At 42.3% G+C, this 14456-nt stretch overlaps 1 protein-coding gene and 1 long non-coding RNA gene across 2 annotated transcripts; both read left to right on the forward strand.

Annotated features, from left to right (window-relative positions):
• The first annotated feature begins 7029 nt into the window (after nucleotides 1-7029).
• LOC122030332 (oxygen-evolving enhancer protein 3-2, chloroplastic-like) lies at nucleotides 7030-8169 on the forward strand. Its single transcript, XM_042589538.1, has 3 exons — nucleotides 7030-7387; nucleotides 7545-7840; nucleotides 7926-8169. The coding sequence occupies exons 1-3, from the start codon at nucleotides 7072-7074 to the stop codon at nucleotides 8022-8024; spliced, it is 711 nt and encodes a 236-aa protein (XP_042445472.1). The 5' UTR covers nucleotides 7030-7071; the 3' UTR covers nucleotides 8025-8169.
• Nucleotides 8170-8981: 812 nt separating this feature from the next.
• Nucleotides 8982-13246, forward strand: LOC122028674. The gene is made up of 2 exons (XR_006124910.1): nucleotides 8982-12345; nucleotides 12415-13246. It is a non-coding gene; the product is annotated as an uncharacterized LOC122028674 (long non-coding RNA).
• The last annotated feature ends 1210 nt before the right edge of the window (nucleotides 13247-14456 follow it).

Consider the following 14456-nt stretch of genomic DNA (forward strand, 5'->3'; position numbering starts at 1 on the left):
CCATCACAAGGAGTCACCTCTCAAGCTTAACCCAAATCAAATCCTCCTCACCAAAATCCTAAAACCCCACTTGAACCAAACCCAAAGCTAATGTTCACAACCGGTTCAAACCCATGTATAAAACCCAGATTTCTCAGGATTGAACAATAGCTCGGGTGTTGTTCATCTGCGATTTTTTGCCTGCAGCTCCCGATTCCACCTCCGATCAACTTCTCAAGTGCCGATGATAGAGAGAGAGTTTCAAGGCAGCTTCTAGACTATCTTTCGACCAGCTGGAAGTTCACCGGAGGGAGGTTTCGACGGTAAATTTGCTGCTGGTCTGAATTCTCTATTTCCGCCCTGTTTGGAGGAGTTTCTCCGTTCTAGTGGTTCCGCCTCGTAGCAGTGAACATTGGAGGTGTTTCCCCTGTGTTACTGAGTTCATTCCAACACCCTTTCATCTATCATCAAATTTTCCCTTGGAGCAGATATTCAGATCGGCAGATTCCAATCTTATGCTTCTGAATTCGATTCGATTCTTGCATTCATCATTGGAGAGGTCTCTGTGGTGAAGATTGCAAGCTTTGTGTTGATTCCAGAGCTCAGAAGTTACTTGTGCATCTTCTCTGACGACCGGAGTTAGGAGGCTTCATCTCCAGCCTCTTGTGTGATGGCAAGAGTGTGATATTTGCGTAGTTAGTTGCGAATTTGGATCGATTTCATTTCATTCCTTAGTTTAGTTCTTGCTTTAGATTGAATTCATTTATGTCTTACTATTTTGTACCTTAGTTTAATTGTGTTGATAGTTAAACCCATAGCGTATAGTGACAATACGTTGTGGATTAATTGTTGGTACTTAGTTAGCTTTCATTCATGCATTAGATTAGTTTCTTACTGTTTTGCTTTTTCATTTGTTAGATTTAGAATAAAAAATTAGCAACCCCTATTTTAATGATGAAAAAATAGTTCTAAGTCTAAGACAAACATCTGATTGTTAGTTCCTCGAGAGATTTGACCCTGGCTCTTTATTACGATATCATTCTATAGTTAAGGGGTTCATTAAATATAAGTTGTTAATTTAATTTACGGGTGTGACAGACTTGTTATCACTAAGCTAGCGAGATGAGACTTGATTAGAAATTAGCTAACGAACCTTCAGATGGAAAAAGAAGAAACAATTGCTTATTTACACGCAAGGATTAAAGAGTTGATCATCGGACTCACGAATCTATGAGAATCTGTAACAAATTGAGATTCACAAAGTTATGCGTTAAATGGGTTCCCGAGAACATCGAAATAAACATCTATAGTAGACTCCTACAGTAATTTAGAGAGTTTATTTTCAACTTTTGAATTACATAAGTCAAGATGTGTAGACTTAAGAAAAGAAAAGGAACCAAATAATAACTTAGAGCGGCAAATCAAGAAGAACAAACCAGATTCAGATTCTTCGCTCGACGAAAATGAAGAAGAGTACAGGGTAAGAAAATTGTCAAAGTTCTTTAAGTCTAACAAACTTGATAAGTCACATTCTAAGAAGATTCTACGGAACAAATGGAAGGTTCAATGCTACAGTTGTCAAGAAAAAAGACATATCAAGGATAACTGCTCAAAGTTAAAAAGCAAAGGAAAGGAAAAAGAGAGAGGACAAAGATGGTCAAAGCACAAGAACCTCAAGGTGACTTGGGAAGAAACGTCGTCATTCGAATCCGATATTGAGCAATAGGTTGGACTAACATTAACAGTGAGTTACCAAAAAGAAGACGACAAAAGTTCATCTGATATCAGCATTGAGAGCAACGATGAAGGGGGAGCGTCGAACTACAAGTACGACACGATAAGTGAGGTACGTAACCTCTCCTCTGAGCAATTATATGAAGTTGTCCAAATGCTAAGTAGGCCCTTATGTGAAAAATAGAACCAATTACATAAAATCAAAGAAAGACTATGAATATCTATTAGGAGATTTAGACAAAATGAAAAATGAAAATGCAAAACTAAAAGAGTAAATAAAATAACTGAAAAAGAATGATGCATGATTGAAGTTTTCATCAATTTCAAATTTTAAAGGGCTAAATTGATATATTAAGAATCATAGGGGTTAAATTATAAAAGTAGCTAGAAAATATGTTTTAAGAAAATTTCTAATAAAGCTAGTAGGTAGGAACTTGTTTTGGGGTCATAAATTATGCTTAGTCTGATTAAATTATTGTTATTGTTTTGTAAAATTCATTCTTTCGTATATCTGCTATTCATGTTTTCTATTGAATTTTTTTTATGATAATGAAGTTTATTTTCTATTAGATTATTTTTTTTTGAGATTTTTCGATGATTATATAATTTGTTATGAATTTTTGATAAAAAAAAATTAAATTTAAAAGTTTTTTGGAGATTAATTTTGAAAAGCCTTATTTTCGGGAACTTGTCGTTGTATTTTGAATAGTGAGAAAAATCATCCAGACTTTTAGGACTCGAAAATTATTTTTAATTTTCAAAAATAATTTTAACTGTTAAAAATATTTATTGCTATTAAACTACGAATATTTTGTAGGTGAAAATTTTTATCATATTTCGAATACTCATGATTGTTATTGATAAAAATTTTAGGATTTTTTGGAAAAAAAATAATTTTTATTTTTATTTTTTGTCAAAACAAAGAATTAATTGATAAAATTAGTATCTTTTTAAAAATTAATTTCTGTAAAAAGGAAAATTGCTAAAAATTCTATTTCAAAGCTATAGAAAAATTTACAATATTTTTCTAACTTTTTATTAACAATTTTTTTATGGGATCAAAGAGTAAAAAATTAGGGATTGAGTTTAGGGCAAGATATAGATTTTAATATTTTATTACAATTTTGTTTATTTGTTATAATTTCCAATTTATTGTATTTAATTACATAATTTATTTTATCCTTACTTGGATTGATGCATATCAAAAAGGGGGAGATTGTTAGTATCGCGGTTAGTTTTGATGTGATCAATCAAGTTAAGTTAGACTCTGCGTTATTAATGCCTTGTGTCTAAGTGTGTAGAGACTTAGGAACATAAGAAGTCAAGCGGAAGACGCAGCTAGCAAAAAGAATGATACAGGAAACGAGTCGATGGTACATCAAAGGGACGAGGTGTTGCAGAAGAGTACATCGGCGGACGAGAAGGATGCTCGCCACGCTTCCGAGCGACGAGAAGTAGGGGAGAAAGATTGTTTGAGGATTAGGCCAGAGTTGGGTTGAGGTGAGCTCAACTCTGCACGGTTGGAAGATCACCCAAGTGATCGAACAAGTCAACTTGAGTTGACTTTATCCAGGTACCTGAACTCTAGGCACCCGAGATGCCCTAGCCATGTCAGCGATCCATTGCAAAGAGGATCAGAGCTGGAGTTCACGTTAGCAGACTCCAGGTGCTCGGACCGTGTCCAGTCACCCAGAAGTTGATAAGTCATTGACAAAGAGCCCCCGTTGCGGAGTGCATTGAGGCGACCACATCCATGTGTCCGAACCAGGTCCAGGCGTCTAGGAGTTGCTACATCAGCAAATAGCTAGTTCGACTAGTGGACTATAAATAGAGCCTTGATCTTCGACGTTAAAAACAACAAACTTTGAACTTTCAATTTAAATTCTGTTTTTGTACTTTCGACGCTTGTAAAAAGGTTTCTCCGTCTGACTGAAAGGAGATATTTTATTGGAGCTTTCATTTCCATGGATTAGTAACTTCCCCAGTTACAAACCAAGTAAAATTTTAGCATTTACTTTTTAATTAGTTTTTATATTTTATTTGTTCAACTAACGCCTGTTTGTCCTTGCTAAGTTAAGAACCAAGAGATAGTTTTAAAATTGTACTTGCAGGCTGATCCTGTTCGAGCGCTGAGTTGACGGATGCCAGGGACGTGGCACGCTCTGTTGTCTCCGACTGGTGGTATAGACCTCCGGCGAACCTGCAAAGAAGTCGAGCCGGGAGGGATTTCCCGGCGACGACCCTCCGACGCTCAAGTCAAGCAACAAGAGAGACAGCGTAATGTGGCTACAGTAAAAATTTGTGCATACCTTCGTCGACGTCTGGGGGTCCTTATATAGGACTCCGGAGAAGCGCGGGCACGCTTTCTGATGCATGCACACTTCCCCAAACATACCTTAACGAGCCTGTGTCAGAAAAGTATCTCTGGCGCCATTCTGCAATCGTTCGAGCATATCCCGGATGTGACGGTGGAAGTTTTCACCGTATGATCCTGTGTACGGCTCGGCCACTAACTCTGCTGCCTATTAGCGGCAGACGTCTCGAGGATGATGTTATCCCCTGTCTCCTTTGTCTTCTTGCGATTCCTGTTTGTTCTAGGACCGAGCGGGTTAGCCGCTCAGCAGGCGTATCGATTCTGTCGCCGGTTGTAAGCATTGGTCCGACCGGGAGGACTTCCGGTCGTATGCTCGGATGAGATTGCTCTTGCCTCTGTTGCCTTGTGCCTCGGTCGAACGGACATGCCGGTCGGCCTTGAAACCTTTCTACCTTGAGCATCGGAAACTCGACCCCTAGTTGGGTTGTCATTCATTTGGCTCGGGGGATTCCCGACCTTTCTACCTTGAGTATCGGAAACCCGACCCCTAGTCGGGTTGTCATTCATTTGGCTCGGGGGATTCCCGCCGGTCGTCCATCTCATTACGGTCGGGTCGATGCTGGTCGGCCCTCCCAGTCCGGTCGGTCGGGTCTCAGGGTTCTATCTCTTGACCTTTGACCTCCACGTGTCGTTGACTTTCCGCCAACGAGGGTCCCCCACCCTTACCACCGGATCACAGGCTATTCATCGCCTTCTAGCCAGCCTCATCGGGATCAACATTAATGTGAATATTAGCTTAGAATTGCAACTCATACCATGAGCTTGAATTTGATAGTTTATTGCAAAGACATTCCTAAACCCCAATATAAGTGTCTTAATGCAATCATATATACCTTTAAATAATGAGCAAATGCTGACTTATTATATATATATATATCGAGGGTGTTCAATACCTTGAAATCAAGGTAGAGGATGATTCTTCAACTCATAATCTCAATTGTTCAAGTGTCTTAAGAGAGTGTGTGTGTATATATATACACTCTACACATTTTTATGTGAGCGACCAAGGGTGATATCTGACGTGGACTCCTGACAAGGCTAAAATCCAAATTTTTTAATCCCTCTCTTCCTTCGCGCGAGCTTATTTTTACTCTTCTTCTTTTGCTCAGCTCTCTTCTCTAAAACAAAAGTCCTAAACCCTCTTCGCCACTCATCCACTCCTCTCTTCCTCCGCTTCCAACCCTAGATACATGTTATTCAACTATCAGCTCATGGCAAGTGAGTTAGGGTGAAGACCAGAACCAACATTGGTGTCAGTTTTTGAAGACTAGTACTAATGTTGCAATTTTTGAAAACTAGCACCATTATGTTCTTCAAAATTAGGTACCAAAGTGTTCTTGGATTGGTTTTTAAACAACATGTTCTTATAAACTATGATGAGTAAAAGACAAACATTCAGCATACCTTTGCAATACCTTTTTACGTCATTTCGAAACACAAGTAGAAAAAGAAGAGGAGAGAGATGACCAGTGTAGTTTAGATGAAAATCCTAACTCACTTGTTGTAAGCTGAGAGTTGAACAAAATGATTTATATCTAGGGTTGGAAATGGAGGAAGAGAGAAGTGAATGAGCGGCGAAGAGGTTTTAGGACTTTCATTTTTAGGGAAGAGAGGCGAGCGAAGGAAGAAAAGAGCAAAATAATCCCACACGGGAAAAAAATGAATTAAAAAATTTAGATTTTGATCATGTCAGGAGTTCACGTCATATGTCGAATACCTCGATTGATTTATTGATAAATATCGATGGTACTTGAACGCAGGGAATTAAGACTAGAGAACGGCGAGCAAATAGCAGTGAAAAGGCTTTCAAGAACCTCAGTGCAAAGTCTGATTTAGTTGAAAAATGAAGTGTTATGGTGTGCTGATCTTAGATATTTTAACTGGCCGGAAGAATGGAAGTTTAAAATCTGGCTATTGCATAGACCTCGTAACTCATGCAAGTATGAATCCTTTCATTGATTGAATGATAGAAATCTAATTAGCATTTTTCTTTGAATAAAAGATAATGGACAATATTTTTTTTTTCTGTTTTCATCTGATTTGAAAAGGTGTGGCGCCAGTGGACTCAAGGAATACTCTGCAGATAATTTGATCAAAATCTAGTTGATTGCCTCACTCACGGTGGCAAAAGATCGTGAGTGGCAAAAGATGAATACGTAGTCTTTGGAATAATGATTAGCACATAAGGGAGGTATTTATCTTGATTTTACCGAGATTCGAATCCCAGATCTCATGGTGACAACATCTCATGTGCTAACCACTAGACCCATCCGAGGGAACGTGAAACTAAGGGAGGTATTTTTTGGGGAGTGCAGCACCTCAGTCAACAGTGCCCAAAATAAGGACTTAAATTGATAAGAGCATGCGCAGGTGACGACTTGAACCTGTCACCTCAGTCAATGAGTAACAACGTCATAACCAGAGCACCCCTAGCTCGATTGTTTTGATATGCACATATAGGATTACTATGTGTGCAAGTCAGAGTCAACGAAAAAAAAGGACAGTTCAATGTACGAAGTTCTCGTCATGTGAGATCTCCGAAAAAAATTCATTGTATACAATGTTATCCTATTTTGTATAAGAGGCTATTTCCAATGAGTCGACAAACTCCTTAGAAAATAATGCCGATATCTGAATTTTGAATAATGCGTTTCAAGTTTGTATTAGATATTTTGTAAAACAGAAAAAACAGAAGGGCTTTGCGAATGTATTGTGGAGGAAAATGATTCGTAGAATTGCATAGCAAAATGAGAAGATATTTTGGATATTCGAGGATCAAAGAATTAAAACGAACGTTAATATCCCGATGGCGAGAAAGTGACACCCAATCCATAACAATGGCACGTCGGACCAGGAAGTGCACGTGTCAGTCATCCAGTGGCTGAGAACTTATCCAAAGTTGGGCACGGGCAGATAAGAAATAAGCAACGCCCCAATTAAAAGCTGTCGCACCATTCGTCTCCCGTCCACAAGACACGACAGAGATGGCGCAGGCGATGGCTTCCATGGCGGGCTTACGGGCTTCGTCGCAGGCGCTGCTCGAGGGGAGCCTTCAGGTGAGCGGCTCGAGCAGGCTATCCATCCCCGGCGGGAGCCGCGTGGCTATCGCGCGGCCTGGGTTCGTCGTCCGAGCCCAGCAGCAAGTTCCGTCCGAGGGAGACGCCGCCGCCGTCCAGAGCGGCCGCCGCGCCGTGCTTGGACTCGTGGCTGCAGGAATCGCCGGCGCTTCCTTCACCAAGGACGTGCTCGCCCTCAAGTCCATCAAAATCGGACCGCCGCCTCCGCCCTCTGGCGGCCTCCGTAAGTGATTGATTACCGCCTCGTAATCGATTCGATCCCTAATTCTGCAAACCTAATAAGAAGATTTAAGTCCGAAAGATGCGAGCTTCGCTTGATTTATGCTTCAATGTCCGACGATGGATTGCTTAATCTTCCGTTCTGACCCCCTTTTTCTTAGCCGGGACCAAAAACTCCGATGAGCCGCGAGAAGTGGACCGACCGCTGAAGGAGAGATTCTATATTCAACCTCTACCTCCAACTGCAGCAGCTGCAAGGGCGAAAGACTCGGCCAAGGATATCATTAATGTTAAGCCATTGATCGATAAGAAGGAATGGCCCTATGTTATGAACGATCTCCGCCTCAAGGCAGGAATTTTGCGTTTTGATCTCAACACCGTCATCTCTGCAAAGTCAAAGGAGGAGAAGAAGCTGCTTAAGGATCTCACTGGAAAGCTCTTTGCAGCCATCGATGGGGTAATAACACTTGAGTAATCACATCCTCTGCATCATTTGTCTGAAATTGGATCATCTCATTTGTCCTTGTTTAAACGTGTAACAGCTTGATCATGCTGCAAAGATCAAGAGCACTCCAGAAGCTGAGAAATATTATGCAACCACCAAAACTCTCCTTGATGATGTCCTCTCCAAGTTGGGCTAGACCGCTGGAGGTCAATCTTGTTCTTCTGTTTGGTACAATCTCTGTGAATTCCTTCCTGGTGAACCAGTCATGGATGTAATTTCTAGCATCTAAGATTATGAATGCTGGCTACTGATAAGATTTTGATGCTTTTATGAGATTCTCATTCTAAGTCCAAGCAAACTAGATTATGATATAAGTTTCTATAGAGTACATATTTGGTGAATCATACATGATTCCTACTTGTAAAATAAGTGGGGGATATAACTCTCCATTAATATATATAAGTGATCCTCCTCTAATCCGTAAAAAGTAGACCAAAGATCTTCCCTTTTAAATCCCTCTCTTTTTTCCCTCAATTATATTTCTCTTTATGCTCCTTATATTTTGTATTTCTCTTTATCATTTTATTTTCATTTGTTACTCTCTCTTCTCCTCAATAAATAGGCTATGGTGGAGTGAAATGATCAACAACTAATTGAGGACTAAATAATGATGGTCGGTGGAAACCTTAAGGCTTTATTGTGTGATTACTTGTCATTGACTTCAAATCTCAATCATATTAATTGTGGTACTTAGGTCTTTGATTATAAAAATATTTTTCTATGAATTATAATCAAACTAAGTTGTCTTACCAGACTAGATTGTGACTCAATGGATGTTATTTCTACAATATTCAAATGTTTCATAGGATGTTTAAAGGCCATTACTTCAACTATTAATCATTGCTTGCTTGTAATTTCAACATCGAATTTGATACATCATCAATGTTAAAAACAAGTCATTTTTGTTGGAGTGTTATCACCATTTATATATATATATATAAGTTTTTTTTTTTTTTTTGAGTGTTATCACCATTTATGTATTTGTATTCATATATATCTGTTAAAATTATATGATTAAAAACAAGTTATTTTCTTGGAGTGTTATCACCATTTATTTATGTATTTGTATTCATATATATCTTTTAAAATTAAATAATTTTTTAGGATTTAAGGTGTAGGTTTAAATGTGACATAAATTATAGGACTCCATTCTCCTCTCTTTAGTAATTGATATCATCTAAAAATCGTAAAAAAAGGTTGGTTGGAGGTGTGGTTCATCGGTTGACCATGTAAAGACTCCATTCCACAATGTAATATAGGAAACGTCAGTGCCAGGTCAGGGAAAGGATCCCGGCGTTGATCCTTCGATGCTCAAGTCAGTCATCGAAATAGTAGAAAACAGAGCAACAGTGAAAGTACAAACGTGAATAGTAAATAGCACATATCTCTACCGATACATAGACCCCCTTTATATAGTGTCCTAGTGGACGACGTGCACACTCCTCAAGGTACAGACACACTTTCACAATCGTTTTATGAAAAGATATGTCAGAAAAGTGTCTTTGATATCATACCTTAATAAGACATGCAAATCCTCGATGAGATAGTAGAAGCTTCTGCTGTACGATTCGCCTGTTGATCATGCCCTGTTGTCAGTGACATTACCTCCCAAAGGGATATTAAGAGATATGGGAATGACTCTACTGTTCAGCCAAGCGGGCTTTCCGCTCGGCCGACACTCCTCCGCACGGTCGACCTCTGCTGCTTTCCCTGCATTAAGTTGGTTCAGTAGATTATTTCTGTCCGACCGGACAAGCGCTCTAGTCACCTTAATGTTCCTACGACCCGTAATGAACATATGATGTTCATGCCATGCTCTTAGCCATACGAACGTTCTGCTCGGACAAACCATTGGTCGATTGGACACTTCATGCCCGATTGGTAACTGAAGTCGACCTCCGCTTGATCCACTTTTGGTGAGCTCGTTGGTTCCCTAGAGTTGACCGTCTTGACTTTGACCTCCACCTTGGTTGCTATCTCCGCCCTTGACCCGCACTTGGTGGACCCTCCCTTATCACCGCATCACAAGCCTTCCCCTCAAGTCTAATCAAAGGAGGCTGTAAGTCCGACTGACTGGACGAGCAGTGTCTTCGGTGACCTTCCGCTAATCGGGCATTCTCTGTTCTCGGGTTGTCGATTGGCTCATATCTTCATAGTCACCATTCTGCTTTAACTTATTGACCTGAGCTTAGAACCGTAGCTTAGTTAAGGTGAACATCGAAGCTGATTCCTCCCATAGAGTTAGAGGCGTAGCTTGGCGACTAATTAGGCACCTGGATTTAGAGCCGTCACTCGGCTATCAGTTGTAGACCTGGGTTTAGAGCCACTGTTCGTCTATCATTTGACACACCTATGTTTAGAGCCCCAATCGGCTATATCTTAGTCAGAGCTCTATGCCCGATCGGGGTGGTTGGCGACAACACTGAGTAAAATTTTCACATCTCGTCACTTTCTCAGACGAGTGCCCTTTATTGGTTGTTGACGTCCTCCCAAATTTTGGAAGACTGTGCAAATCTTTAGCCATTATGGCTGAGCATGCTGTCCATGTCTTTTAATTAAGCCCCATTAATGCTTCCCCATCACTAGTTGTCACGTGTCTCGATCTCTATCGTCGCACGCTTGATGTGATGGGCGGATATCCACGGATGATATGACAATCGCCTTTTTGAATTCCATAGTCAGATTTTGATTTCGTTATCTGCAACCCTCGATCGAACGACTGAGAGTGATTGCCCCCGGGATTTGTAAACCCTTATTTACTCGCCGTTATCTTCACATTTCCTTGCATTTTCTTTCTCACGCACGTTCTTTGATGCTTCTCCTTCTCTTCGTCTTTGCTGGCGACATTTCTCAGTAAGCTCTTTCTTTCTTTCTCTTGTCGAGTCCGTGATCCGCTTCTTTCTCGATTTTCTATGGCTGTTTCTCCGTAACCTCCTGTGTCCATTCTTGGGCTTTGGTATACTTCTATCGCGTCGAAATTCAATGGGGATGAGAACGATCAAATGAAACTTATATATTGTTTCCCCTCCGATTATCAAATTGTTGTCACTTCAGCCTATAATCGGCCTCATTTGCCTCCCGTCGACTTTTTGCCCTTCTTTAAGGACCAATTATGCATCGGTCTTCATTTTCCCATCCACCCTTTCTTCTCAACTATATGTAAATACTTTCTTATCTCACTGCACCAATTAGTGTTTAAATCCTTTAGGTTGTTGTGTCGGGTAGTCGTGCTATTTCGTCTGCATGGCAACCCTTTAGTGCCTCAAATATTCCATTATTTTTATTATCCTAAGTTGTCCGAGCCAGGGACCTTTCTGTTCAAAGCTCGAGTGGGCTCTATCTTTTTTGATAAAATGTCGTCTTCCAATAAGCACTAGAGGGAGCATATTTTTTCATCCATTTTCCCTCTCGGCCCGATTTCCTGACCAACTGGTAGATAGGAGTGATGAAGTCGTCACTCAGTAGATATCGAAGTCGATCAGACTATTTCCAAGCAGCTTCCAGCTTGGCTGATCAAAAGTATCATATCCATCGACTGCTGTTGGAGAGTGTCTTATGCGTGTTCAGATGGAACCCAATCCGAACGTGGTTGCCTCTCACCCTAGGTATGTTCTTTCTTTTCTCAATCTTTGAATCTAACAGATTTTTCCTCCTTTTTTGCAGCTCAAATCATGTTGAGGGCACGTCTGAGAGGCAAGAGTAGGCTCGCAGACGCAGAGATTAATGCCAAGGGCATTGTCGAGCAAGAGAGCCATGGCCTATTGTCGATCGACCAATTCGACGATCCAACCGGCGAGTTTGGAGGAAGCCACGCAGCGGCCAGTGAGTCCAGAGCAAGTCAAATAGCAGCTAGTGATGCCGCGATCGCCACAGATGAACTTCCTCCTGATCGACCTTCAATGTTGTTGATCGCAGTGTCCTCGGAGTCGATCACCTTAGGCGAGCCCCTAATACAACGACGCAAGAGGCACCAAGGGGAAGCTTTGTCTCATTCGGCAACCTCTACCTTGCAAACCCCCGCCCGTACTGGCTCACGTCCTCCCTCTGAGTGGGGTGAGACTTCATCACCCGCCTTTCTTGAGCAGGGGACCGTCACAATTCCTACTTCCCTGTTATCCAACTGGACGCCCTCACTGTCCGCCCTGCCCTTGAGGACCCTGTGCGTGCCACCTGTCGCGTTCATTCCACCTCCATCGTCCTTGCCGGCCGCCCAGGTATCCACCATTCACTCTTCCCCCATGCCCAGGTCCACAGGGCAGGCTACCTCTGAGCCATCTGGGCCAAGCAGCCGGAGACACATAATGGCCATCATCCACTTGCCAACTGATGAGTGGTGCCACCAGGACAACGTCGAGCTCCGCTCCCTCGAACACCAGATCAGGAGTCAAGGACCGCTGACACAAGTCTAGGTCGATGCTTGGGTTCGTGCGGACGGCCATACTCAGAAGGCCACTGGAGTATGTATATTATTCTTATATTTACTTGCTTATTTGCCGACCGACACTTACTAACTTATTTTACTGCAGTTCTGGGTTGAGAGCCTGGCCATGTGCCAGAGGTTAGCCTTTTTGGAGCATGAAGTCCAACAAATGTACGCCCTGAGCGACCCATCTAAGGCCTCCTAGGCTCATTTTGAATAGCTGACTACAGAGGTGGCTCAACTAAAGGCCAACCCGGAAAGGAGCTCCGAGCAGTTCAATGCCAAGAGGGGCAAGAATAATGATCAGGCCCCACAGATTGAGTGGCTCACCAAACATGCTAGCAGCTTCGAGCCCAAGATCAATTCCGCTAATGCCTGTAAACTTCAAGCCATCGAGGACTTAGACATCAAAAATAAAGAGGCTAGGGTCCTGACCCAAAATCTGAAGGAGGCGGAGGTTGCTCTGGTGACCGAACGTGAGAGCCGATTAGAGGAGCAAGTGGCTACTAGCCTTCAGCTCAACGGCAAAGATGTCGAGATGGCTTCCTTAAAAGCTGAATTGGAGGCATCCCGAGAGGCCTTCAAGCAGCACCAAGAGGGAGAGCCCGGACGGTTTGAAGTTCTTAAGCGCAACTATCTCCGAACCGACCCTTTCAATGACAGGCTCATCGATTAGGCTCTTCGTCTATTCAACTGCAGCATTGATGACACTCTCTAATAGCTGAAGGACGACAGCTATCTTTCTCCCGTGCTGACCAATAAGATTATCAACAAGGAGAAGCTCACCGAGTTGTTGTCGGACGATGTGCTTGATTATCTTGAATAACCTTCTTTTTAGTTTTTCAAGCAGCTTTTTGTACTCCTTCTCAATATTCTATAAAAATTTTCTAAGTATCAATGAATGTGCGCCCGTTCGGTGCTTTTCATCTTATGTTAAATATTCCAAGTGTCCTTCCATGCATCTCCCCTCGGCTTCATAAGACTATCTAGTTTCTCGTCTTACAGTTTTGTCATACTCACAACAATATGGAGTATCTAGTTTCCCATCTTATAGTCTTGTCATACTCACAACAATATTCTAACTGTGAAACCTTGTGCTCCTATTCTTCCATATAACTAGTCACTAAGATGCCCGACTGTCTACTTCCGTGTAGGTCGAATGGCATCTTTGCCTTTCTATTCGAAAATCTTATCTGCTAATCGATAGTAGAACGGGGATTCACAGTCGCCACTCGACTGCCCCTAGCTTTCTCCTCGAGTTTATAGCCGTCGCTCAGCTGTTGTCATTAACTTTTGGGTTTATAGTCGTCGCTCGACTTTATTTGGCGTAATCTCCCAGGTATAGTCACTGCTCGACTATTGATTTGCCGTACACTCTCAGGTTTATAGCCGCCGTTCGGTTGTTGATTTGGCATAGACTTCGGGTTTATAATCACCACTCGACTGTTATTGTCATCAACTCAAGGGTTTATAGTCACCACTCGACTGTTGACATGACATAAATGTTGGAACCCCAAGATGTTTTGATGTGATCAAACAAGCTAAGTTAGGTCCTGTGTTTGTTTAACCCTTGTGTCTAAGTGTGCAGGAGCTTAGGAACACAGGAAGTCGAGCGGAAGACGCGGCTAGCGAGAAGGACGACACGGGGAGAGAGCCGACGGGCTCGGTGCGTCCGAGGGACAAGGTGACCGCGGAAGAGTACACCGGTGGATGAGAAGAACGTGCGCGGCATTCGAGGGACGAGAAACCGGGAAGGAAGGCTGCTCGAGGAGAAGGCCGGAATTTGGGTTCGGGTGAGCCCTATTTCAGATGGCCGAGATCACCCAAGATAGCGGAGCCGGAGCGAACAAGACCCGGACCGAGACCAGCTGAGCCGGAGCGAAAAAGTCAACTATGTTGACTTCAGGGCTCAAGGCGCCCTGAGCAGCCCGGGGCGCCCGGAACCCTTCCGGGCGCCCGGAGATGACTTTTTGACCAGGATCAAGATTTGACTCGATCCGACCGTTGGGGGATAAAATTTATCCCCCCAGGGCGCCCCGACGAGTGCTATAAATATAGCACTGGTCTGCACAGCTTAAACAACGAACTTGTAATCAATTCCTTCTGTGCTTTCAATTCTGTACTTTTCATTTGTGCTGTCAACGTTGT

Source organism: Zingiber officinale, chromosome 10B, assembly GCF_018446385.1.
Source record: "Zingiber officinale cultivar Zhangliang chromosome 10B, Zo_v1.1, whole genome shotgun sequence".
Lineage (NCBI taxonomy): Eukaryota > Viridiplantae > Streptophyta > Magnoliopsida > Zingiberales > Zingiberaceae > Zingiber > Zingiber officinale.

Excerpts from the sequence above, each read along its gene's own strand:
- LOC122030332 (XM_042589538.1), top strand. The coding sequence starts at position 7,072 with ATGGCGCAGGCGATGGCTTCCATGGCGGGCTTACGGGCTTCGTCGCAG. Across the intron at positions 7,388-7,544 it reads TCCGCCCTCTGGCGGCCTCC|CCGGGACCAAAAACTCCGAT; the intron begins GTAAGTGATTGA and ends CCTTTTTCTTAG. Across the intron at positions 7,841-7,925 it reads TCTTTGCAGCCATCGATGGG|CTTGATCATGCTGCAAAGAT; the intron begins GTAATAACACTT and ends AACGTGTAACAG.